Source organism: Choloepus didactylus, chromosome 6 (genome assembly GCF_015220235.1).
Source record: "Choloepus didactylus isolate mChoDid1 chromosome 6, mChoDid1.pri, whole genome shotgun sequence".
NCBI classification, from domain to species: Eukaryota; Metazoa; Chordata; class Mammalia; order Pilosa; family Megalonychidae; genus Choloepus; species Choloepus didactylus.
The window spans coordinates 60,309,044-60,336,533 of record NC_051312.1 but is presented as its reverse complement, the minus strand read 5'-3'; the positions used below and the strand labels follow the sequence as shown (position 1 = coordinate 60,336,533).

General features: G+C 46.4%; 1 protein-coding gene across 1 annotated transcript in view; it reads left to right on the top strand.

Annotated features, from left to right (window-relative positions):
* Positions 1-12,546: 12,546 nt before the first annotated feature.
* Positions 12,547-27,490, top strand: part of NELL1 (neural EGFL like 1) — a 925,820-nt gene continuing 910,876 nt past the window's right edge. The window contains 1 exon segment of the mRNA XM_037838459.1: positions 12,547-12,638. Within this exon segment, the coding sequence (XP_037694387.1) occupies positions 12,584-12,638 (55 nt within the window). The 5' untranslated portion in view covers positions 12,547-12,583.

Sequence of the window (27,490 nt, the reverse complement as noted above, 5' to 3'; positions counted from 1 at the left end):
TCAGACTTTTATTTGACTGGCCACTGTGGACCACTGAAGGTCACTGAGTCAGGGAGAGGTGTTTCCTGGGAGAGGAAATGACGCGGGAGACAAAGCACCGTGCTGGATTCAAGTGCCAGCTCTGTCCCCTATTAACACAGCCCCAGGTCTTTCATTTGCAAAATTGGAATAATTATACTCATTTCACAGAGTTGTTATGAGGAGTAAATTAAAATTTGTAGGTGAAACTGTTTTCTAAACAACAGCACCTTCATGATTGTTGAGTATTTATTGTTGGAGGCAGATTGTGTTTGGAAATTTAATCCAGTCAGTGTCCAGGAGGGATCTGAGCAGAGAAAGGTTTGAGGCAAGAGCACTGGTCTGACTGTTAAGGACGGAACCAGTCTTTTCAAACTATTTGGAGGGAATGCCAAGATGCCAAGTCACAAATGGAGAAATAGAGGGGTCCTTCAGGAAGGATTCTTCTTTCTGACTTAAGTCATGGGGACCATCAGGGCTGATACTGAAAAATTCAAGCACCAGCCTGGAGATGACACCAAGCAGTAGGAAGTGATGTGGTAGTGAGGACGAAGCAGGGCCCGGAGACTCTTGCCTGCCAGGTGTTATCACATTAGCAGCTGTATCGTGAAGTATTGGAATCCAGGGGACGTGATGGGGCGGGTGGGGTATCGGGGTGGGGTCTCAAGGCCACCCGGATACTTGTTTTTTTCCCCATAACTTGTTTCCTCTTGCCTTTTCTCATTCAGGAAATGGAGGCTAAGGGATTCTGTGGACATCTGTGAGGGATTAGCATTGACATGATCTGCCTCCAGGCTGTCTGCCATTTCCACCATGAGGCACTTTCTGATTGTGTTTGGGAGACATAAGGGTAGAGAGGTTTGGGCTCTGCCTTCTAAGGCTGCATAGAAGTGAACTTTGCTGGCTGAAGGCTTTGAGACCGACCATATTAAGAAGCAATCACTCTGCCCCACCTGCTCGGAAGTGAAGGGCACTGCTAAGCCCAGGCCCATGACACTCCTGATGCACCCACCCTCTCTTTACTTGCCTTCTTATGAGTACTTCATAAATCTACACACCCTGTGTGTTGAGTTGAGGATGAGAATGATGGTGAGGTGCACTAGGCTAGTTTTGGTATTATACAAAGTTGGTACAAAGAAAGGAATGTGGAAGAAGCTGATAACTTCCTCTGAATTTCTGCTCTCCGTTCTTTAATAACATCTCTGATTTTAGTCAGGCATATGGCCGCCCAGCCTAAAGGTGACATTTACCAGTTCCCTTGCAGCTGGGTGTGGTCGATTGACTCCTGGCGCCACTTCTTTACCCTACCCTGAATCTGCACTCTTGCTACGTCCTCATTGTGGACAGGCAGCATTTCTTGCCCCTTGACTTTGGGCTCCGCTGTGCATCTGTGCTTTGGCTAATAGCTCATGAGCAAAAGGGACAGCGTGCCAGTGCTAAGCCTAGGTCTTAAGTGGCCTTGCCTATTTCCACTTGGTCTTTCATGCCTGTGTAACTGCCATGAGAAGAACATGTCCGGGCAAACCCACTGGCCCAAAGAAAATGAAAGACACAAGGAACAGAGCCACTCAACTGACACGCAGACCTGCTGTGAGAGGTAGAATCAGCCCAGCCACTGCTGCCTGAAGAAGAATTGCCCAACTGAGGCCAGCCTGAATGAGCTGAACTCCCACTAATGTAAAGATATGTGAGAATAAATGCTTAGTTTTGCATACCATTAAAATTTTGTAGTTGTTATTCCACAATAGCTAATGGATACACAAGAACTAGCCATGAGACTAGGTTCTGCCCAAATGTAAATGGAAGTGATAGGTGAGATTCCTGGACATGCTCTTCATTCCCTTCCACATTTTGCTGCCTGGAATGTGGATGTAATGGCTGGAAAACCAGCAGCTAAGTTGAACCATGAGGACAAGGACTACATTCCTACATGAGGACAAAGAAGGAGCATGAGTTACTGAGTATTTCATGGAGTCACCAAACTAACCCTGGACTGCCCAACTCTAGAATTCTTTTATATGAGAGAGTACTAAACCTCTATCTTATTTAAATTACTATCATTTGGGAGTTTTCCTGTTATATGAAACCAGAGAGAATCCTTACTGATGCAGGAAGTAAATGAACTGGGGTGATCAAAAGGAGACCCAGGGAACCACTGGGAAATGTTGGTGAGTTTAACATTACTTTGTTGATTCAGGGGAGTTTTTGTGACTAGAAAGTAGTCTGAATGCATTGGAAATATCCATTTCTTTTTTATGTGATTGGTGTGATAGGTTGCTGCTTAAAGTAACTAGAGCAGTCTCTTACTAATCAAAAAATATCTCTCCCACTGCACCATCCTCTGACCTGAAATTTCACCAGTAGATACTCATTGCTTCGGGTCAACAAACTTGCTCATAGAAGTGATACTTTAAAGAATAATGCTCCATGTTTCCTAATTTGGTGTGAGTAAGTTTAAAAGGGTGCTTTCCTCCTATTTTTCCTGCGGAGCTATGGTAACAGTGTTGAGTACATAGGACTTCTAATAGGAATAAAGCATCACTTTAAGGTCCAGAAAAGAGGACCTAGGTGATATCTTTGTGAATAGCCTAGGGCCACCAGAGGATAGAAGGGGCTTTAGTGAGAAAGGTTTAAAAGCTGATCAAAGGGATTGTCTCTTCCCCACACTTTTGGTGTGTATGGTGAGGGATTTTCCTTCAACACCCATGGCCTTTTACCCCACCTCCTACCCTCCACAGAGGAGAGTGCCAGCTGTTGGAACTCATTTCTCACTGAGGTCACTCTCTCTTTCTTTGTCCAGATCAGCAGGAGCAGATGTCCATGCCAAGGTCCAGCCTGGAGAGAGAGCAAAGGGCCAGTCCATTCTGGCTACCACATCAGGTTATACTCTTCCAATGTTGTCTCTATATTAATAGAGGTGGTATTTTGGCCTCCTGCTGACTCTTTTGTCTTATTTCTCAATTGCTTCAGAACTCAGGCAGGGAAGAGGGCTGCAATTTATTGGTCTCCCATAAGACCTCAACAAGGAGTCTGAATTCACAGGCTTCATCCCCGGGAGAAGCAATATAGTGTAATGATTAAGTGCACAAACTCTGTTGTCATGCTGCCTGGGTTTGAATCTTGGCTCAGCCACTTATTTGGTGAATGGCTCAGTTTCTGTATCTGTAAAATAGGTGTCATAATACACCTACCTCATTGGGTTGTTTTGAGGAATAAATGAGTTGATCCATGCAAAACAGTTAGTACAGTGCTCTCTATTTATTTATACCTTATGAATATAGCGATTATCATTCTGGTCATGGTTGGGGCCAGGCCTGATTCTAGGGCCTGTTTGAGGGTAGTGTGCTGCTTTTTCCTGGTTATTGGAATGGAGAACAAAACTTGAATATGCGAACTTCTTGGTTCTGTTACCAGAAACTTGAAGCTCATTCAAAATTATGGATGTTATGGATTAGAGGGATTTCATCAAAAGAATTATGAGATGCCTTTATCTATATGTCTCTGTATAGATTTTTCTACCTATCTTCCTTTACATTTTTACTTAGCTTTGTTCTAAAAAGTGTTTGAAGCTTCAAGACAGAAGGACAATAGTCAGTTTAGCAAAATATGGGTCCCTCTAATTTGGATGTCATTGAAGTTGATTGTAGTAATTGGAGTAGAGAACAAGTTTTTATTCATATAGAAATAGAGGCATGTGTACAGATACATTTGTTCATCTCCTCTTTATGATTGCACGTATGTTTCAGGAAATGAAAATACCCAACAAAATCAAGCTTGCACAGTTCCAGAGAGCATCAGGGCTGCTAGGTTTATGAAGGAAACTTGGGTGATTTTGCCCTTTCCCTAGGCTCTGTCAGCAAATTATTACTCTGCTCTTATTTTCTCCAGTTTTACAATGAAATATGCCATGTGTCCATATATGTATGGTTGTTTGGACAAAGGAGAGTGGCTTAGGAAGGGCAATTAGGAGGGCAGTAAAAAGGACTCTATCAGGCTTGGATCCACCTCTAGCACATGGGTTTCATTTGGGTACGGAAAAAGGAGTCCTTGTGGTTCTTCCTCTGTGGGATTGGCTGCCCCAGTTAGAGTCAGTCATGGAACAACTCTGGGGGCCAGTGGGATAAGGTATTCCTGACTGAAACCTTGGTGATAACCAATGAGAAGTGTCAGTTGTCCGTGATGCTTCCTGGGAGAGCATTCATTGATTCATTCATTCAACCAAAATTTATTGCCCTCCTAACATGTGCCAGGCACTGTTCTAGGTGGAGAGGTACAGGGATGACTAAGACAAAGTTCCTACCCTTGTGTGGAGCTTGCTTTACAGTGGGGGAGACAAACAATAACTAAGTAAAGAAATAAATAATTTAATTTCAGCACTCTAGAAATAGAGCAGTGTAAGGGGACAGAGAGTGATGGAAGTGAAGTGGAAAGCTTCTTTAGGCAGGGTCTCCCAGAGGAACTGGCATTTGAGCAGAGATTTAGGTCATGTGAAAAGTGAACCATACAACACAGAAAGAATGTTCCAGGCAGAGGGAGCCTCAAGTACAAAGACCATGAGGAGAGTATGGACTTGGAGTGTTTGAGGAACAGCAAGAAAGCTGACCTGGAGTGAGTGAGCGGGGAGACTGGGGAGAGAGAAAGTTGGGAAGGTGGGCAGAGGCTTTGTAAGATGTTTGGATTTTTTTTTCAAAATGTGACAGGAAACTGTGGGAGGATTTTTGAGCAAAGCAATGTGATGTGATACAGGTTTAAAAAGCAGATTATGGCTGCTGGGGAGTGACTAAATTGTAAGGGGGCAAGAAAGGAGCCAGAGAGAACACTTGGGAGTCTACCGCAGTAGCCCAGGGAAGAGGTGATGGTGGGATTGGCAGTGGGTGGGAGTAGTGTGGGTACTGAGAAGTAGTTGATTTGGGTTTTTTCTTTAAGGTATACTGACGGGGCTTCATGGCATGGATATAGGGGCAAAGGGAAAGCAAGTGAAGGAAGACTCCAGTTATTTGGTGCAGGCTGGTACTGTCATCTCCTTAGAAGGCAGCAAGGAGCAAGTTTGGAAAGAGGGAAAAACTGAAGGTCCTCACTTGGCAATTTTACTTTGTTTTTCATGACCATTAAAGACATTTTTTAAAAAATGGCTCTATTGAGTACTAGCCAATCCATCCATTGAACTTGTACATTTCAATGACTTTTAGTATATTCACAGAGTTGTGCATCCATCACCACAATTAATGTTAGAACATTTTCATTACCTCAAAAAGAAACACTGCACCCCTTTGTTGTCACCCACTAACTTTGTCATCTCTCCAGACCTAGGTGACCATTTATCTAATTTCTGTCTCTATAGATTTGCCTATTCTGGACATTTTATATAAATGAAGTTAGACAATATGTGGTCTTTGTGACTGGCTTCTTTTACTTAGCATAATGTTTTCATCCATGTTGTAGCATACATTAGTGCTTTATTCTTTTTTATTGGTGAATAATATTCCATTGTCTGGATATACCACATTTTATTTATCCATTCAGTTGATGGACATTTGGGTTATTTCCACTTTTTGGATATTATGAGGTGTCTATGAACATTATTATACAAATTTTTGTATGGACATATGTTTTCATTTCTTTTGGCATATTCCTAGTAGTGGAATTGCCGTATCATATGGTAACTCTACGTTTCGCCATTCAAGGAACTGCTAGACTGTTTTCCAAAGCAGCTGCATCATTTTACATTCCCACCAGCAGTGTATGAGGGTTCCAATTTTTCTACATCTTCACCGACACTTGTTATTATCTGCATTTTTAATTATATTGCCATCCTGGTGGGTATGAAGCAGAATATCTTATTTTGGTTTTGATTTGCATTTCTTTAGTGGTCAATGATGTTGAGTATCTTTTCATGTGCATATTGGCCACTTGCATTTCTTGCGGTCGCAGTTGATTCGTCTGGGGGAGGGTGGCGGCCGGTTGCTAAATCCTAGGCTCCCAGGATTGCTCCGAGGGTACCGGCGGCGGGGGCTCTTTCCCGGAGGCGAGGGCGAGGCGGGGGACTTGGCCAGGTCCCCGGCGGGAGGCGTGCAAGTATGGAGGGCGGCGAGAAAGGGACAGGCGGGACACGTTTCTTTTAGGATGATGAAAACCAAGAGAGAGAGCTTTATTAGGGGAGAGTACAAGTTTATATCGGGCGGTTTAGAGGGCGGGGTAGCTGTAAGGGTTAAAGGCTTGGATTGGTTCTGAGAGGACGCGGAAGCTGTTTGTCACGGGCAGGAGTTGCTCTGGCAACGGTGCATGCGCACTGGCGGTGGGGGAGTTGCTCTGGCAACGGGGAGTGGGTGGGCAAGGTAAAGGGGGGCGGTTTTCTCCGGCAAGCCCTCCCCAATGGTTTTTACTTTGGGGTGAGGAAATGGGTCCTGCATTCGGCTCCACTTTCTCAGGCCCGGGGGGCCGTGGAGGGCGCAACCACCCGTGCCCCACTACCTTTCCTAGGGGCTGATCAGTTCCCCTGGCCCAGGCCCGCCAAGTCAGAACTCGATAACAGTGTCCCGCATTTCCCCCTTCTTTTCTAATTAGAGGAAGAAGCTTACCGGAGAGATCCGCCAAGGGATGAGGGAAAGGGGAGGTGGGGGAAGGGATAGGGGTAGATGGTAGTTAGAGAGGCTGGAGCTCGACGTTGGTGTGGCGCCCGGGCGTTCGAGAGGGGCCTCGCTGCTTGCGGGATGGACGAGGGTGGCGACGCTGCGGAGGGTCAGCTTCTTCAGTGGAGGCAAGTTGTTGATACTGGACTTGCACAAATGATGAAAAGACAGCATTGGCTTGGTTCTTAGCAAGCTGAACAATTCTGCGGATAATGCAGGGCCCTAGGGTGAGAGCTTTCGAGCGCAGGTTTCTTCGACTCTGGAGACAAAGGTGGCAAAAGGCTCATTTGGCTTCTGGAGGAGCTTGGTGAATTTAGTAGGCCGACAGGCGGAACAGTTGGCAAAAGCTCGCAAGGCGATTCCCCGAAGGATAGGCCAAAAGGCGGCAGGCGCATTAATATAGACGGATGCATTTATAAATGTTCCCGTGCCCAAGTAGGCTTCGGGGTGATGATAGACTCCAGTGGCTGCGTCTTGCTCACTTTGCTTAGCTGCTTCCGCCTGAAAGTGAGCACGCCAATCAATAAACTGGCCGGTGTTAAGAATGGAACGGGCAAGCGAGGCCCAGTCTTGGGGGATGCAAAAGTCCATGCCGAGATCCTGCAGTATTTGGGAAGCGTATGGGCTACCCAACCCGTCCTCCTTGACGGCCCTGCGAAGCTGCTTAATAGTATTAGAGTCAATGGGATACCAGTCGTACGGTTTCTGTGGTGTGGGGGTAAGGTTAAGAGGAAAGCAGCGAAAGGCAGGAGAGAAAGGAGGACACGCTTGCAGAGGGCTTGGCGCGGGAGTGGGGGTAGGGGGAGCGTTGCCCCAAGGGTTGCCTTGAGGTGTAGAAGGCAGCCAGGGGTTGTTAGTCGGCAGGGTGGGAGGAGCGGCGGCAGCTGCCGGTAGCGGCTCCGAGGGGGAGCTCGCCGGAGGGGGAGGCGGAAGTGGGAGGCCCCAAGCGTCGCAAGACGGCGGCGCGGTGGGAGTGGCTAAGGCATAAGATGGTGGACTAGCTCCGCCCTGTGAAAGGGTGGGGCCCAAGGCATAAGATGGCGGACTAACTCCGCCCTGTGAAAGGGCGGGGTAAAGCGCATGCGGTTTCCGGCCCAGCTTAGGGCTGACGTCATCGCCGGAGCACTTCCTCCCCTCGATGGAAGAAGAAGGAGGAAGTTCGCCATCTTGGCGAGGCTTAGTATTGCTTTGTTTTTGGGGGGCGACTTCGAGCGCGTTGTTAATTTGCTCGACTAAGGACTCTGTGTCCGAATCGTGGTCTACATTAGTATCGCTGTCTGAATCTGTTGGCTGGGTTGATAGGGCCTCCTTGGATTTAATGGGGCCTCGATCAGGGGGGAGGGAGCCTTGAAGGCAGGAGCGGACGGTTATTAAGGTGGGGAGCAAGCCGGGAGGGAAGCGCTTGCTCTCATGTTCCATGGCATTGGTGACCCGATCAACAAGGCGATCATAAGTAACAGGGTCCCAAAGATGGCAAGTGGTGAGCCATGGGTTAAAGGGCAGCAGGAGGTCCCAGTATACCTGCAGCTGCCGGACAGACACTTTACAGCGATGTGTGTCTAGGAGACCCGCCAGAGCGCGAACTTGGGGTGCTTGGCGTGCAGATAGACGATTACCCATAGCGGAGTGAGAAAAGAGAAAAAAAGGGGGGTTGATTATTGAGTAAAGAAAATGAGGTAAACTGTGGCAGCGAGGCCGAAGGAGATGGTGAGAATAGAAGGCAGGAGCCTCCAGTAGCGAGAGCAGTTTGGGGGGGGGGGAGGTTGCAAAGAGGCACACCGCGCGAAACAAAGAAACAAAGACACAGAGGACCACAGCAAAGTAATGGAGGGGAAGAGGGAAAGCTACTGGAGGAAGAGTGTTAGGAGGAATGTGGGGGATATAGGAAGAGAAGACGAAAGGTAGTCGGGGGCAAGAGTTAGGTTAATGCGGGAAAGGAAGAGCGGCCCGGGCGCGGAGCGGCGTGGGAGAGGCGGCTCCAGACGTGGAGCGGCGAGGGAGGGGCGGCTCCGCGGGGCGGCGAGGGAGAGGCGGCCCTTACTTTGCAGGCGAGGAGAAGGGGAGCTGGAGAGGCGTCCGGGCGAGCGGGTGGTTTCACTGGACCGCTGCGTGGAGAGGACTTTTAATTCCAGGGGCCCCACGTTGGGCGCCAGTTGCGGTCGCAGTTGATTCGTCTGGGGGAGGGTGGCGGCCGGTTGCTAAATCCTAGGCTCCCAGGATTGCTCCGAGGGTACCGGCGGCGGGGGCTCTTTCCCGGAGGCGAGGGCGAGGCGGGGGACTTGGCCAGGTCCCCGGCGGGAGGCGTGCAAGTATGGAGGGCGGCGAGAAAGGGACAGGCGGGACACGTTTCTTTTAGGATGATGAAAACCAAGAGAGAGAGCTTTATTAGGGGAGAGTACAAGTTTATATCGGGCGGTTTAGAGGGCGGGGTAGCTGTAAGGGTTAAAGGCTTGGATTGGTTCTGAGAGGACGCGGAAGCTGTTTGTCACGGGCAGGAGTTGCTCTGGCAACGGTGCATGCGCACTGGCGGTGGGGGAGTTGCTCTGGCAACGGGGAGTGGGTGGGCAAGGTAAAGGGGGCGGTTTTCTCCGGCAAGCCCTCCCCAATGGTTTTTACTTTGGGGTGAGGAAATGGGTCCTGCATTCGGCTCCACTTTCTCAGGCCCGGGGGGCCGTGGAGGGCGCAACCACCCGTGCCCCACTACCTTTCCTAGGGGCTGATCAGTTCCCCTGGCCCAGGCCCGCCAAGTCAGAACTCGATAACAGTGTCCCGCATTTCTTTTTCAGAGAAATGCCTATTTAGATACTTTGTGTATTTTTTTAAAAACTGAAGTTGTCTTTTATTATTGGTTTGTAATAATTCTTTATACAGTCTAGGTGCAAGTCCCTATCAGATGTATGATTTGCAAAATTTTTCTCCCATTTTGTGGGTTCTCTTTTTGCTTTTTTGATGGTGTGTTTTGAAGCAACAGAGCCTTTAATTTTGATGATGTGGCCATATTATATTTAAGATGCTGAATAGGTAGTTGGGGATGTAACCCTGGTGTTCAGAGGAGAGGCTGGGGCTGGAGATCCACAGTTGAGGATCATCCATGTTGAGACAGTATTTAAAGCCTGGATAAGAAAACATAGGGAGTAAGAAGGTTGGAAAGAGAAGCAGGCTGAGGATTGAGCCCTGGAGTTCTCCAAAATTTAGGAGTCAGGAAGAAGAAGCAGAGGATGATCAAAGGAAGCTCCTAGCTTTTGGAGAAACCATGGAGGTAGCATACAGAAGGGCCACCTGGCCTTGGGATATGGCATTGGGCAAGCCAAGTCCCATTGCTGCCTCCACTAAGCACAGGTCCCATTGCAATATCCCACCATTAAGCACACACACATCAGGTGGTCTTACCATGACCACCAGAGAAATTTGCTTTACAAACCTACACACTCAAAATCCCCAACCAAGAAATGCACTTATAGGAGATTGAAGTACTTCATTATCTTGGAAAGATTTGTGACCTTGTTGAGATTAACTCTTGTTACTGTTAATGGATGTGATGCTGCAAAGCTATGGAGAACATGTCTTGCTTTATTTTTTAATGGAACAAAGTTAAAGCCCCATCCCACAGGACCAATTAATTACATAGAGACTTTAAGTTAGAGAGCACTAAAGGTCTCACCAGATGATCATTTTCCCTTTGTTGGGGTCACCATGACTTCTAGGAATTCTGGGATTTCTGAGATCAAGAGAAGGGCCTTGAAGCAACCATTCAAAACCATAAAAGGTTAATTCTGCTGAGGTGTATATAAAAACTTCAGAGATGGGACATGGCTTTCACAACAAACATAGTTTATGGTGCCCTTGTTCATAAGACCCAGTTAGACTTGGGGAATGTATTTTCTGCAAGGTGTGTGGTTTCAATATTAGCTTTACACCTAACATGCTCCTGAGGCAGAAGGAAAAAGTCCTGACTCTGTAATGAAAACACAGAGCCAAGGCAGACAGATCCCCTCTGGGCCTGAGGCGAATCCCCATAGAGTTGGAGAATTAGTGGAGTCTTGACATCAGTTTAGCTCTTAATCTTTCAGCTCAAGTTGTGGAGTGCTTACTCTGGTTCTGTGTTGACATCCCTTTTTCCACCTCAGCTGTCAGAAGCTGGAATTACTCTGCTCATTCACATTTTTTTTTCTTTTTTACCTGCCATGGGACCACAATCTGAAAGGTGAAGTGGGACACAGATTTGCCTGCAGAAATATCCAGAAAAATAGGGCAGAGACCAGGAGAGCATATAGGCAAAGTCTTCTCTCTTAAGAAGCTATGCTAATTTTGTGCCCCCCATCAAAATTCTGTAGGATTAGGAATATGGGAAGTGTGTGTGTGTGCTCATGTGTGTGTGTATTTGTATGTGTGTGTGAGGGGGGTGTGAGAAGTGAGAAGGGCAGATACTTGCGAATAGGACTCTGGAATATTGGAATTGGTTCCTGGGAAATGAGAGAAAGTTGTTGGGAGAAGTTGCCCTTTCCTTCTCTGGGATCCCTTTTGTGGGTACCAAGATGGGGAGGGGAGTGAGAGTGAGTGCGCGCGAGCGAGTAAGCAAGCTGGGGAGCTTTAAATCATGTTGGGCTCACTTGGTATAAATCAGAGGTTCTGTCATCTCTGATTTCATGACTCTGCATCCCAGTTATAAATAATATTTTTGGATGAAAGTGAGGCAGCTAGGAAGTGGGAAGGAGGTTTCAAATCGGAGCTCTTCATAGGAAAGACCCAGGTCCAGGAGGGGTCAGTCACACCGAGGAAGGAGGAACCCTCTTCTTCTTGAACACAGGCCACGAACAAAGCCCAGCTTTTCTTTCCAGAGACTGGTGGGGGTGGGGGCGCAAGAACTGCAGGAGGGGCCAAAATGTGACTGCGAAAAGAGAGGGGGACTTTTGACAAAAGCATCTAGAAAGTCAAGCAAATTAAAATTATGATTAGGAATTTCCCCTATGTGGCAGCATTTGCCCTGCAGAACGGAAGGGTTTGCAAATAGGGTCCCCCAAACTCAACGGTAGCTCGCTCCTGCTCGGCGACCCTTTTTCTGCACCTCCACCCCCTTAGCACCTCCCCAAAGCGTGGACCCAATTGGGGGGCCCACTAGGAGAGAGGCGACAGTTAAAAGGCACAGGTGGCAGCCCGGTCTCAGTCACCATTCCCCTTTGGTGCGCACCCGCCCCTCCGCATCTAGTTGCCGGAGCGAATCCTGAGTAATCACTTTCCCAGGAACAGCCGGGCGCGCTCGGTGGCGCCGCCTTGGTCTGGGTTCCCCCGGAAAAGAAAAAAAAAAAAAGAAACAAACAAACAAATAAACACCCGCAAGGGTTGAGGGGTTTCTCGAGTCGGCCAGAATCAACTGTGGTAACTTCGGCAGCTTCCTCCGCGGCGCTGAGGTAGACACGGCGACAGTGACCAGGGCAATTCAGCCGAGCTGGAGTGCGTGAAGCCGAGGGGGCGCCGTGCGCCTCTAGCTCCTCCCTTTCGACCGCGGGTCCCGGGACTCCGGCTCCCGTGTTTCTGGCGGTAGCGGCTGCTGAGCCTGCCGCCCGGGTCCTTGTAACTCCGCGGGCGAGGGAGACGAACCCTATTGGCCCCCACCGCCGAACGCAACCTGCGGGAGTAGCCCAGCCCGGTGCTCCTGCACCAGCTCAGAGGCCAGCGCAGCCGCAGCGGGATCCGGGGCCGGTGCCGGTGCCCAGCGCCGCTGCCACCCGCGGAGGAGGGAGCGGGTTGGGGGCGGGGCGGCCAGGGCCGCCTTCCCGGGCGCGATCCCTGAGCGCAGCACCCGGCTCTGCCGAGGCACCTCCCCCGCCGCCCGCTAGCAAGTTTGGCGGCTCCGAGCCCGGCGCGCCTCGGAATCCAGGCGCATTTGTTTCCTCGTGGCTTCCGTGCGCCCCGCTTGGCTGGGACCCTCGGGAGCGATGCCAATGGATGTGATTTTACTCGTGTGGTTGTGTGTGTGCACCGCCAGAACAGGTAAGCACTGCTGGGGCGGTTGGGGGGATACGAGGAAAGAGGACAGGGGTGCCCTGTCTCTCTGCCGTCCTGCCCAGAGCCCACATGGGCGTTGGGAGACCTGGAGCCGAGCTCCGCGCTGCTCCGGGGGAGGGCGGTGCAGCGTGGATCGTTCCCTTGGATCTTTTAGCCGGGCTCAGGGTGAAATGGTGAGAAGTGGGGCTCAGGGGCTGGAAGGTGTCCCCAGTGAGTGTCCTCTACGCGGGTGACGCGGCCCCGCGGATGCAGAAGTGAGGGGCGCGGCCGAGCGGGCGTATCCTCTTGTTGCTACTAACCGGCTTCTCGTGCTCTGGGAGTCGAAACCCGCAGCAGGGCAGGTCTGTGAATCCTCCACCTCTGAATTTGAGAGGTGCGGTGGAAACCGTTCTCCCCGTGCCCCGAAGGGCGGGGAAGGGGCAGCTCCGGGAGTCGCACCCTCAGACTGAGCTCTTCTGGCAGGCGGGCGCGGCCGGGGCCCTGACGGGCACCGCGCTGGGAGAGGGCTGCTGGCGAACCTCGGGATTCCAAAAGCTCTTCTTTTGCCGTCCTGGTTCTTCCCGGGGGAACTCCAGTAGTATTCTCTCCCTCCCGACTCCCGCCCTCAAGGGCGAACAATTTGTTCGGGGAACTGGAGCAGTGGAGACAATTCGGATGGATTTTCTCAAGCTCCAAGCTAGTTTTCCCTTGCCATAATAGCAGGTTTGGGTGGGGGTGCGAAGGGGAGCAAGTATAACCGGCACGATTATCTCCAGTCCTCACTTCGTTCTGCCTCCCGAGGCGCAGTTGTGAGCACTCAAAAGCTCACATCCTTCCTTCCCCTTCCACCTCCATCCCCCCAGTGTCTGGGACTCGTAGACCGGCTCGCCGACGCCTTCTCCCGAGCTCTGGTGGTAGATGCGGGGGTGGGGCGGCGGGGTTGGGGGTCGGAAGATGGAAATTGGCAAAAATAGGATCCGCCGACCGCGTTATCCTCTGTGCGCGCTGCCTACTTTGCACCCGATAATCGGTGTGTGGTCCTTCCCTGTTTCTTTGTTCCACTTTTACCACCATCATTACTTTTCTGTAGAGGCATTCTCTCCTTCGCAGGCTGAGGAGTAAGTTTATCCGGAGAGGGCTGGGGAGGGGCGCCATGGCATGGTTGGCTCATAAGTTCCCTACACTCGCACCCCTGGCGCCCTTCTTTGGTAAGTGGCCTGCCTGAGGATCCCAGAGTTGGGCGTCTAGGAGCTTCCGGCTGGCCCTTCCCATTTCCCCAGGATTGAGTGGGCAAAGGCTTTATTTACCTTTGCTTAATCGAGGAGCGTTGGGGTGTGAACTTCTCCGAGGGACAAAAGACGCCCCGTTTCCCTTCCTTGTCTCCATCCAAGCATCTCAGGCTGCGGAGTCCTCATGGCTCAGTCTAGCCTAGAATAGTTGCTTCTTGAATTCGGGCCCATCGGGTTGGGTTAGTCTTTTAAAACCGAGAACGCCATTTCAGAAAAGCTCCCAGGAAGCTCAGGACAGGCGAGGCTGGTGAGAGGATGGGCTCTTGGCCCTGGACCCAGAGGATTTGGTGGATACTTTATAGAGGAAGGCAGACAGGGAGAAACTCAACGGGGTATGAGGTAGTCCTTCGGTCATTTTGCACCACCAAGTGCAGATAACCACCCCATATGCCCAAATCCTTTGTTTTCATTACTTCTTTGAAAAGCTGCCCCCAAAAGTGCCCCCAGTGACTGTGTCTCTAGCGCTCATAGTTTGTGGAGCTCTTTAAGAACACCTTCTGTCCCTCCCCCCTCATTTCCTTTAAATCTTATAAAAATGCTGTTGTAGGGAAGATTCATTCGTGTGTTTATTCATTCATTCAACAAACAGTTGAGTGTCTCACTGGGTGCTAGGCTTGCTTATGCAGTGAGCAAATGACTTCTCCAGGGTAAGTTCCTTGACTCCCAGGAACTTACAGTTTAGCTGAGAATCTAGATAGAAACTGAAAAGCATGTTTATTATACAGCATGATGGGGGTGTGTGGTTGGGAGTAGAAGTATTAAGGAAATACAGAGGAGGGAGGGTGGGAGTTAATTCTCTGGAGGGTTGGTGGTGGTCATGAAAGGTTTTATTCAGGAGGTGTCATTTGAGAGTTGTGACTTCAAGGCTGAGTTGGGAGTTTTCCAGGTGGACAAAGTGGGAAGGGCATTCTAGGAAGAGGAAACAGCATTTTCAGGGAAGTGTGAAAGGGTCTGATCCATTGGTTGTGGCTATTGCTTAGGGCTTGGTTTTTCTATACCCCTTGGCACTACTTAAATGCCCATTTCTTTTACAAAAATTATCAGAAGAGTCAGAAAGATGGGGGAATTATACGTCAGTTCTTTCACGTATAATTTCTTGTAGCTTAAGGGAGTATGATCAGAAGCTTTCTGGGGGCAACCCCTTTGATTTGGCCCAGGAATCACTGTTTCAGCATCATACCTCCATCTTTTGCTTAGATAGCAAAGGTTGGCTGGCTATTAGTTTATCAGGATGCAAGCACCCACTTGCAAAGTTTATTTGTCAAGTGTGACAGTTGTTGTCTGGGCTGTTAACAGTTTGAGATGAAATAAACATGTGGTTCATTTAGAGAGCTGCTCAGATATCATCGCCTTTTAATGGAAATGAATAGATGATATCAGGCACATTTTAATTAAAGCAGGACTGCAGTGCAGTAGTAGTTACATATGAAAAGATCTAATGATAGATTTCACAAGGAAATGCTGCTGCTTAAATTGCTCATCGTTCAGAGAACTTGTTTTATGGTGTGATGTGGAGTCAAGATAGGAGGTGCTATTTCTCTAGTTCTTGTTATTTCTGGGTGAAAAATAATTCTGGAATTTCCAGGTACATCACTAATAATGAACTTTTTGAGGGCTACAATAATAGCAGTAATAATATACTATGTTCATGCAGTTCCTCCAAGGGCTTGGAAGTGTAACTCAACAGTTTTTCACCCAAAGCTTTCCAGTTTGGTCTCTGGGGCAGGGGATAGGGGAGTCTCTGTAGCATCAAAGCCTCTAGGTGCCAAGTGGATGCTTTTGCTGCCATCTGCTGGAAAGGAGAGATTTTCTTTTTGAAGTGCCTCCTAGGCTGTTCATTAATTATGAAATGAACAATGAAACTGTGAACTTGAGCCCCCAACCTACAATGTAAAATATTGGCCGACTAGGAACAAGTATAAAGCATATTCTTCAAGGAAACTTCTTTTGGGATATTAAGAACCTTTGCAGAAGCTTAGGGACCCAAATCTGATCAAGTGGTTGTGAGATCTTGCTGTTAAATGAGATCTTGGAGCATCACTCCAGTGTCATTTTACTCTGCATGGACCAGCAGAAAACAGCTGCCCACCATGGACAGTGAGGCAGATTAGATTTGAAGTGAGCCAGACCCAGGAGGATTTGCTTGGGAGCTTAGACCTGGGACCCTGAAGTTGGCCCTAGTGGGCTTTGTATCTGAGCACTCCTGGGCTAGGATGACGAGTGGCCAGCAGCTACAGCAGCGGGTGTCCTGGGAGATCAGGGCAGAGGTTTTGAATCCCAGAGCCAAGCCTCTAGAGTCTCTGCAACAATGACATTGCTGCCTTCCAGGTCTAATTTTTTTCTTCCCTTTTATCCTACTTAATTCCAATTCCCAGCTCTAGCCATTTGTAGAACAGTTATGTCCAAAGTAGAAAATGTTAATAGAGTTTCATTGGAAAGGGCAGGAGCTCCATGCTTGGACAAGAAGCAGAAACAGTAAAATAAAAAAAAGAAAGTTTTTTATGGAACCAATACTGTAACACCACATAAGGTTCAGGAGAGGCCATGTAAATGCTGCCTTATTAATAGGTTTCCTGATTCCCTGGGCAGTGTGCAAAGTGCTAGCCTTTGTAACATCTGCTACTGGCATGAGGCGTTTTACTCCTGAAGGGGACCAATTAAAGAGAAGGAAGCAAACTATATCCGGAAGCCTAATTGATTTCTTTTCTCTTGTTCTGTTTTTATTGGGTATTTTCTTAACAAGAGCAGTACAGTTATCTTTAAGCCAGGGTAGTCCCTTCACTTGCTGGTTGTGGGGAGGGAGAAGAGAATTGTCAAAAGAATTGCTACTGCAAGTAGAAAGAAGAGAGCTTTATTAACAGTATAACAATTTGCAAATTGGGCAACACCAAGTAAAAGTAGGTGTTTGGAGGGAAGGGGGGCATTGGAAATTTATAGTCCAAAAAGGGGGGGGATGGAATTGTGGTTGTCAGGCAAGTTCTTTTCTAGTGGCTTATTGGAACATTGAAGCAGAAGGGAGGCAGAAGAAAACTTGGGTGTAGCTGATTGGTCAGAGCTTAGGGTGTTTTTTTTTTTTTTTCCTGGTCCTGTTTCTTATAAGCTTTCAGTCTCTTCTCCAAGGTGTGCATGCCTGAAGTCTGATTGGGCTGGCACCTCCTGCGTGGGGAACCATTTTGTAACCCAGGGCCTGAAAGTCTATTTCGAGTTCCTTTCACATTTCCACCTTTTCATCAAGATCTTTCGTAGAAAGCATCACTGATGAACACTGATTTTGTGCTGTCCCATGGTGCTAGGGGAAATCCTAGGCATCCACATAGCTGGAAAGACCCTGTGTTCTGTCCAGTGGAGGAGGGAATATGTTACGGAGCTATGGCCAATTGAGGCAACTCTGGGAGGATGGATTCCATCAAAGGTCAGCAACAAGGTTTCTGAAGGACATGAGAGGAATATTATCAGGGCGCAACAGTATTTTTGAGTAAGCAAAGGTTGTTATCAGAGATTTTGTTCTATAGGACATCATAAGTGAAGGCCTTTAGATCAAAAGCCTGATTTACAAGCATGATTTTGGAAGTGAAAGATTGTTGAACATAGTCATTATTCTGGAAATAAAATAATGAATAAGAGATACTGTTGTAGTTATAAGGAGGAGACTGATTGACAGTGTTTGGAATATGCCCCAAATCTAGTCTCCCCAAGATCCAAGATCCAGCCACCTAACTAAATCGCAAGTCCTGGGAGTCCCTAGTTATCACAGTATTTGAATCTTTTCTTTGACATTCTTAATGTTTTGTTCAATTTTTCCAGATTGATTTACATAAAAGCAGCATTGCTCCCCTAAGAGGGCACGTTTCCGTCTTTGCTGAACTGCGAGGACGTTGAGTGCCCTACGGTTTTGTGGGAACAACCCCTAAGGTTTTGCTATCTGCCTCGAATTGTAAGTTCTCCAATGCCTTGATGGTATCATTAAAGGTATCCTCAATAGGTTTTGCCATGTTCTGGATGGCTTTTTCAAGTTGAGGAATTCCATGGAACCAAAATATGCTTCTCAGAAAGTTCTAGCTCATACCAGGCTGTTCAGTCGAATGGGTTTTATTTTATAGTGTCCCGCTTAGGTCAAAAAGGGTTTTTGATTTGATAAACAAAAGATCCCAGGTTGGTTACATTTCTTGTTTCTAATTGGTCCCTCCTCTCTAGGCCACGGAATAAGGCTGTTGCTGTGCATGTCCCACTCCAGGCTGGTGGTAAGTCTATATAGGTGTTTTTATCCACATAGGAAGAAATAGCCTGTGCCGGCCAGACTGAGAGTTAAAGTGCTACCACAATCCAGTGGTTTTGTTCATGCCTCTCTTGACCTCCATATATGGAGTTTGCATCTTTACAGGCAAAGTCTGTAAAATTATGGAGCCTAGTAGAGTATGAACAATGGACATTGTGGTATAGTTGATATAACAGGCTGTGGGAATGGTTATAAATGAGTGAAGTACTGTTAAGGATTTGTGCCCAAGTGAGACCTGAGAATTGGTCTAGATAGTATGGTTGTCAGAGTTATAGACAAGGACACCACTGACATTCCAATGCCCTGAAATGTTTCTGGTGGTAGAAAGATCTTTTCGTTTAGCTCGAAATTGTAAGTTTCAAGTACGCCATCATCAGAGTCCTGTTTGATTATCATGTCATTGGGGAGAGGATACTATTTGCTTTCCTCTTGGTCATACCAAAGGATCAGATTGCAGAGGTTGGCTGGGATAGTTCTTAGATAAGGTCCACTGATGTTATTCTTGCTTATACAGAGAGAAATTCATTATCGTCTGGGCAATTTTTGTATGAGGCCCTCTTTTCTTCAAGGATAAGATAAGTCCAGTGGAGTGTCCATTTTTGATATTTATCTATTGTGTTTCCACATTTGATCTATGCTAAATATGCTGTTTATATCTATCTATGTCTGAATGTCTATGAGTACAGCCAATAAGGACCCTTCTGCAGAGTCTGAATTAGTGCAGACCCAGCAATTTGACAGATTGCCCCGGATGACAGTTCCTTGTATGACTGGAAGAAAAGGATGGCAGATGGCAAGGGACCAGGAAGGAAGGGAAAGGAGAAAGAAAAGGAAAGAATGTGTGTTTCTTGATCTGTAGATTTTGGGGAAAGCTGGCCATGTCAGATGTCATCTATTCCTGGATGATCTGAAACTTTGTAAAGTGAATTTGAGGTCACCATTGGCTGTACTTTTCAAATGGTTAGGTGGTGCTCGTTTAAGTTAAGATAGGTGTATCCAAGGACCCATGCTGGCAAGTTTAGCAGCACACTGGTTGGTGAGGAGGACCTGATAAGGTCCTTTCCACTGAGGTTCCAATGAGTTTTTAAATTGATGTTTTTTTCAGTACACAAATTCTCCAGGTTGCAGATTTCTGGGGTCAGATGGAGTCAGGTAATGTTCTCCTCCTTCAATGGCTTCCTCAATGTATTAAACATAGGCTTGAAAGTGGTTCATTTTGTAAGACAAAATCTAAGTAGGTCTTGTTAGGCAATATTAGGGTCTGTAAACAACACATGAGGAAGGAATAACAGTCTTCCAGTAACAATTTCATCCTTTCCAAAGGGGATTGAGGGAAGGTTGAGCAGGATTAGTGGAAGGATTTTAGGCTACAGTAATTCTAGAGAGCTCCTAAGCTTGGCTTCTTGTTGTTTGATTATCCCATTGGTCCTTTCCAGCAGGCTGGAAGACTGAGAGTGGTATGGGCAATGTAGCCTTTGATATATAGGGAAGAATCTGCATATTTCTTTAATTATGTATCCTGTAAAATGGTTGCCTTGATTGCTAGGAAGTTCAGTAGGGGTGCCCCAAATTGGAATGATGTTTTCAAGTAGTATCTTGGCTACAAAAGGATGTAGCTTGTTATAAGATAAGGCTTCTCCCCAGAGAGGGAACATACCGATCATTACTACCACATATTTATAACATGAGAACAGGGAAGCTGGATAAAGTCCATTTGCCAGGTCAGCCAGGAAGGCAAAGGAAAATGTCCCATGGGAACCTTTAATGGCATTCCTGGGTTGCACTGATGACGTGTTCGCAAGAGGTATAGATCTGGTGAGCAGTATTGTGACAGCAAACCCCCCCCCCCCCAGTATTTTTCCAGTATTTCTATTGTTTTGGCTGTTCTGAGATGTGTGAGTGAATGAAGTGCTTGTAACATTGATAATTTTAGGGCATCTGGCAATACAGGGCCACCATTAGGCCCCTATCCACACATTTTGGTTAGGCTTTAATTTACAGCTTTTTCCATAGGCTCTTCTTTTTGGGAGTTACCAATTCTTTTTTTTTTTTTTTTTTAAATATTTTCTATTGTGAAATATATATATATATATACAGAAAAGTGATAACTTTCAAAGTACGATTTAACAAGTTGCTATAGAGCAAATTGTAGAGAATGTTATGGGCTATACTTCCACCATTTCAGTTACTTCCTTCTAGATGTTCTAATACCCTAGAAAACCCCAAAAATATTTATATAAAGATTCAGTATTCATAATCCTTTTTAAAATCCTATTTTGTCTGTTGCTATCCCTCCCTGTCATTTGATCCATATCTCAGTCTTCCCTGGGCAGTGACAACCCTACTTGTTCATATTGAAAAAGGATGTCAGCGTTATGGGGAGGGCAGATACATCTGGTTGATGTTCTTGAAGAGGCTGTTGTCTCTGAGTTTTGGGACTTATCTGGCATAGGAATGCTCTGGAGGATTTAAGTTTCTGAAAAATAAACTTAGCGAGTGAAACTTTTATATAGTCTCAGATAGGGACCTGGGTATTCTTTAGGATTTTTGGGACTTCTGTTGATTAAGGTTTGGTATACTGTGGTCTTTTGGCATATCTAGCTGAAGCCTGCATTGGAGTAACCTCCAGGTTAGCCCCTCGACTCCACTTGAAATCTTGCAGCCACTGAAACCCCACCCTGTTTCCTTTCCCTTCCCCTCCCTGGTCAAGAAGGCACTACCAATCCCCTGATGCACATTTCAGGCCCATTCCTGGGAACCATGTCCTGCATCACTGGGGAGACTCACCTTCCTGGGAACCATGCCCCATTCAGGGAGAGGGCAACAAATCCACCTGCAGACTTGATCCCAGAAACAGAAAGGCCACATCCGAGCAACAAAAGAGGCTCTCCGGAAGTGACTCCCAGGCACAAACACTGGTAGGCCTAGCCTCCCCCCTATAGCCACAAGCCTCACAAGAGCAAGTCTTCAGATCGAGGGCCCCACTTATTAAGTAGAGGGTTCCTAATTTCACATAGTGAATTCTGTCCATATAAATAATCAGTTTCTCACACTATCTTCACCCAGTTGTACAATCATCATTCTCAACCCTAAACAATTATCAACCCAAATCACCCAAAGCTCTCATCACCCCCTAATTATTTATCCCTAGTATTAGGGAGTTACCAGTTCTTGAAATTTATTATTAATTTAGCCTCAGGTTTGCAAGGGGAGGCTTCATCTAGCATACAAAGCCTTATTGGTTTTTGTGCGAGTCTGGGCTGATGTCTTAGTGGCCTGATTAGCCAAGTCATTTCCCTTGCTTTAGTCTGAATTGAGGGTTTCATGCGCATGAACTTTAACTTTGATAACTACAATAGCCTTGGGGAGTAACAGAGCTTCTAACAGTTTAGCTACCTGCTTTCTCTTCCTAATGGCAGTTCCAGAGGAGTAAGGAACCCTCTTTGTTTCTAGAGTACACTAAAATCATGTACCACATGAAAGGCACATCTGCTGTCAGTGTAAATGTTTGCTCTTAATCCTTTAGATATTTCGCAAGCTTGTGTAAGAGCTATTAGTTCTGCCTGTTGAGTGGAACTTTCTTTAGTAATGGGGCTGCTCTCAAGAACCTCTAAAGGTAGTTACTGCATATGCAGCTTGGTGTCTGCTGTCTGGGGCTTCAGTTTTTAAATATGACCCGTCAGTAAAGAGGATGAGTTCTGGGGTGTTTATTGGGGTTTCCTTGAGGTTGGGCATAAGGGAAACTAGGGTTTTGGTAAAAATTATGTAGTCATGATCAGGTGTTCCTTTGTTTGGAAGTGGAGCAGAATGGCAGGGTTTAGGGGGAAGCTCTTATGAAAGCACATATGAGGGGGAAGAGAGAAGTTTAAGTTCAAAAGGTGAGGCATGCAGCAGAGAGATGTTGAGTTAAAGCAGAATTAAGCAAGGATTCAATAGCATGAGGAACAAAAAGGTCAAGTTGGTTGTGCATAACTGTATTTTCAGTAAGTTCAACTAGTTTGACTGTTGCAGCCACTGATTGGAGACAAGGTGTGTATGCCAGTTTGGATGTGTTATGTCCCCCAAAATGCCATAATCTTTGATGCAATCTTGTGGGGGCAGATGCACTAGTGTTGCTTAGATTAGAATTCTCTGATTGAGTGTTTCCATGGAGATGTGACTCAATCAGCTATGAGTGAAATGTTTGATTGGATAATTTCCATGGAGGTGTTACCCTGCCCATTCAGGGTAGGTGTTAATTGGAGTCCTATAAAGGAGTTCACAGAAGTAGGATCTTAGAGCAGTTAAGAGTGACATTTTGGAGAGCAACTGAGAATGACATTTTGAAGAGGAGCTGCAGCTAAGAGAGGACAAAATGCCCCAAGAGCAACATTTTGGAGAACGCCATTTTGAAATGCAACCTGGGAGCAAGTGGATGCCAGCCACGTGCCTTCTGAGCTAACAGAGTTTTTCCAAATACCATTGGCCATTCGTCTGTGAAGGTACCCTATGGTTGATGCCTTAGCTTGGACACTTTCATGGCCTTAAGACTGTAACTTTGTAACCAAATAAACCCCCTTTATAAAAGCCAATCCGTTTCTGGTGTTTAGCAAAAGGGCAGCATTAGCAAACTGGAACAGTGGGTATTCTAGGGCTATAGGATGTAATTACATATTGTATATTCAGTGGGCCTCTGGACTGCTCCATGCTCTTGGCTTAATACCCCTAAGGCATTTCCCATACACTCATGGTCGTGCAATTGAAAGGGGAGATCATGGTTAGGTAGAACAAGGGCAGGGGTGTCTTGTAGGGCTTCCTTCAGATTTTGAAAGGCATCAATCTGGTTTTGATTCCTGCTCAAAGACCTAGGTATGATATGCTTTAGGAATTCATAGAGAGGTTGAGCAAGAAAGAAGAAGTTTGGCATTCAGTTCTGACAATACCCACAAAGACCTAGGAATCCTCTCAGTTGCATTTTTGTCCGGGGTTGGTTTGGAAAAGTCTTGTACAGAAGAGATTCCTTTGGGATCTAATAGAGTCCCCTGTTTGGAGAGGATGTGCCCCCGATATTTGACATCTTGCTGCATAAATTGGAGTTTGTCCCTGGAGGCTTTATGACCCTTTAAAGCTAGCTGTTTTAGTAAATATAGGGAGTCCACCTGACATATTTGTTCATTAGGGGAACATACAAGGAGATCATCAATATATCATATAAAAGTGGAGCGTGAGGGGAAGATTATGTCTTGTAAGCCATTTTTAAGGGTTTGAGAAAAGCTTCTTTGGGATTCTGTGAATCCCTGAGGCATAACAGTCCAGGTATGTTGTAATTCATTCCATGTGAATGTGACTAGATATTGGCTGTCAGCGGGGACTGGTATGCTGAAGAATGTACTGCAGAGGTCAACTACAGAAAAAGGCGTAGTCCCAGGGGGAATCTGGGTTAGGAGTAGATGAGGATTTGGGACTACAGGAAAGTGAGAATGATGATTTTGTTTATTGCTTTTAGGTCTTGGTCAAATCTCCATTCTTTCCCATTAGGTTTTCTTACAGGGAGGATAGGAACATTGCAGGGGCTAGTGCATGAGATCACTAAGCCCTTCTGTATGAAGTCTTGAATAATGGGAGTTAAACCTCTAATGGCTTCTGGTTTAAGGGGATATTGGGGAAGTTTGGGAAGAGGTTTGGAGGAGTCTCTTTGGACTAAAATTGGTTCTGCACTTTTAATTTTTCCTACGTTTGTAGGGAATTGAGACCATACTCTTCAGGATTGGAGGACAGGAGATTAGTATCTATTGATTGTTCTAGGGTGGAATCAGTTTCTAGGCTCCATGCATGCAGGTGACATGGTAGTTCTTCTTGGTCTAAAGGGGATTCTGGGTCAGGTAGGAATAAAATGTTTCCCCCTTTCCATTAAACTTGAGATCACATTTCCATCTACTTAGGTGATCTCGTCCTAATAGGTTGACTGGGGTGATATCACAATGTAGGAAAGAATGCATTTCTGTGAATGGTCTTAGGGTAGCTGAGATTGGGGCCGATTTCAAAGTGATTTGGACTTGATTAGAGATCGCCACAATATCTACAATACATTTACTCTGAGGTATGGGCTGCTTCAATAGGAGGGAGTAATAGTGAAGAGAGTAGCACTGGTATTGATTAAGAAAGTGCAAGTTTCTTCATTAATCTTGAGCTTTGTTTCCCCTTGCTGGTTAACAGTGAGGGCTGGAAACAACCCCAGAATACTCTCAGAGGGCAGTCAGGGGGCTTTCCATGGCAGAGGATGTGGATTGGCAGCATTGCTATGCTGTTTGCTTTTTAATTTAAAGCAGTCCTTTTTCAGTTGCCCCAGGTTTTTGCATTAATAAGACCCCAGGAGGTCTTGGGGTATGGGATGGATTGGGAGGGGCCTGCAGTTGTTGTAAGGCAAGTAGTTTGGCTTGTTTAGTGGCCTTTTTGGTTTCTAGACTGAGCTAACTGTTCAGTTAAGTTTGTCAGCTCGATAACGGGGACTGTTTCCCAGTCGAGTCTGTGCCTTTTTACTAAGGTAGCATGGCTAGGCTTTAGCCCATTGACAGACATAGTGTTCAAAGCAATTCCGGCTCTGGGTTCATCTGGGGATAGCTGGGAGTTTTTGGCAAACATATTGGTTAGTCTTTCTTGAAATCAAAGACAGTTTCGTCTTTGCCCTGCTTGTAGACTTGGACCTTGGCTCAATCAATCTTGCAGGGAAAGGCTTTGGGAATGGCATCTGGCAGTTGTTGAGATATGGTTTTTCCTTGATCTAGAGTGAGGGGAGCTGTTTTAATGGTCATATCTTTTTCAGGGTCCTTTCAATTTGCCATTCTAATCCAATTTTGAGCTTCTCTGGTCCTGAATAACAGATGAATGAGTTGATAAAGGTCAGGCAGGCCAGATCAATAGGCCTGAATTAAGAGATGAAATTCTTCAGTAAATTTTTGAGCGTTTTCCTTTGACTTAGGGAATTCTTTAGTTGTATATAGTCTGGAGTTTGGCCTTAGATCAAGGAATGAAGGTAATTTGATCAGGCCTCCGAGTGCCATCAGAGTTGGTGTTTTCTGGAGGTTTTTTCTTGAAAGATATTTGAAGATGGGGCTCAGAGTAGAAAGAAAGTTCAGCTAGTGAAGAAGAGGAAGAGCTAGTGTGCTCAGAGGGGTAAGCTGGAAAAGGAGGATAAGGAGGTTGTGGAGCACAAGTTGTGGACTCATAGGGATATGAAGTATGCATTTGTACTTTAGTTCCAGATTAGCTTGAGATAATTTAGAGACAGTGTCTTGCAGGGATATGATTTTAGAATCTTGAAACTGTTTTTAGGTCTCTAAATACCAGTTAAAATAAGTCTTGTTTTAGAACTGTGATTTTCCAATTGCAATTATAAAAACACAAGTTTATCTAAGGAAAATGATCTCCAAATTGGCCACTGATTAGACAGACTTTCCTGGATGAAATTTTGACATTGGTCCAGAAACAAATGTGAATGAGAACCATAGTGTTTGAACGTGTAGTGGGCTGGAGTCCCTGAAGGGAATTCAGAAGCCTTTTTTTGAACCGCTGTCACCCATGACCAGGACAGTAAACAAAGGTAATCTCTTAAACTCCAAGTTTGAGTAGCAAACTGAAAATAAAGCTTAAAACGCAAAGAAGTGGAGCTCGGATCCTAGAGAATTTACCTTTGTCCTTTGAAGGGCTGGAGGAGATGGAGAACCCAAAGGCCTCGGTGGTACCAGTGCCCACGTCCTGCAGAGACCTCAGAGGCCGAAGGAGAGCGTCTTCAGAGCCCACACCTGAGGCCAAAATTGTCAAAAGAGCTGCTACTGCAAATAGAAAAGAAGACAGCTTTATTAACAATTTGCAAATTGGACAACACCAAGTAAAAGCGGGTGTTCCAAACTGTTAAGGAGGCATTGGGAATTTATAGTTAAAAAAAAAAAAAAAGGTGGAAGAGGGTGATTGCAGTTGTCAGGCAGGTTCTTTTCTAGGTGGCTTATTAGAACACTGAGGCAGAAGGAAACTTGTCCAAAGCTGATTGGTCAGAACTTAGGCTTCTTTTTCTGGTCCTAGTCCCTGTAAGCTTGGAGCCTCGTTCCCCAAGCTGCGCACGCCTGAAGTCTGATTGTGTAGGCGCAGGGTGTCCATACTGTGTACCTCCTTTGCCAGGAGCCATTTTGTAACCTGGGGCCTAAAAGTCAATTTAGAGTTTCTTTCACAGAATACAGATTTAATATATAGATTTCACAAAGCACACCCAGGCTGAAGAGCCCTTCTCAGTCATATTGGTCATGGGGAAAGGCTGGGGGGAAGGGGGGTATTCTGTACCTTTTGTATGATTCCGGTGGAGTTGAGAACCAGGAGCTGAAGGCTTCTGGAGTGCTGGTCTTATGAAAGACAGATAGAGCAAACCCCAATTGGGCATCACCTGTGTGTTAGGCTGGGCTGCTAGGAGTGTTCAAGTAGTTATTTCTGAAATGTCACAAGCCTGGGAGACAGGTATTATGATCCCAATTTTATGAACCAGGGAATTGAGGCTCTGAGAAACGACATGAGTTCTACAAGGCCATGGGGTTAGTAGAGGGAAGAGACAGGACTGAAACTGACTCCTAGTTTAGTGTTTCTTCCACAGGACTTTATGGATTGAGGGTGCTATGTTCTCACTTGGGGGTGAGGATCCAAGGATACCACTGGGGCGTTGTCCCAGTTCTACAGAGTCTGTTTGGGTACAGTTTAGTCTTGTTTAATTGCAGGACTCCTCATCTTAGAGCTCCTTGGATGTCTTAAGGATGACCATCATAGTGGATCTTTAATTCCTGTATTGGCCAACTATTACCATGATGATCCTGCATAACAAGTTGGCCAAAACTCCATAGCTTAAAGCAGCATTCATTTTTGATGATTCAGATGTCTGTGGGTTCATTTAGAGTTGGCTACTCTAGGTTAGGTTTGGCTGGGCTAGGTTCCAAACTCAGGTAGGGTATCTGCTGCATGAGTCTCCTCCTTGGACCAGTGGTCTAGCAGGCCCAGGCTTTTCTCATCCTGATGCCAGACATCCAAGAGACCAAACCCCACCACGCAAGCATTTTCAAGCCTCTACTTGTGTAACGTTGCTGACATCCCAATGGCCAAAACAAGTTACATGACTGAGTTCAAAGTCAAGGGATGGAGAGGTTTACTTCAACTCTAGTGGAAGGAACTGCAGAGCCACACAACAAAGAATGCATATACAGTAGGGAGGGTGAAAGAATTGAGGCCAATAATTCAGGCAACCACAGTCCTTTTTCAAATGTTTCCTTGGCCTGCAT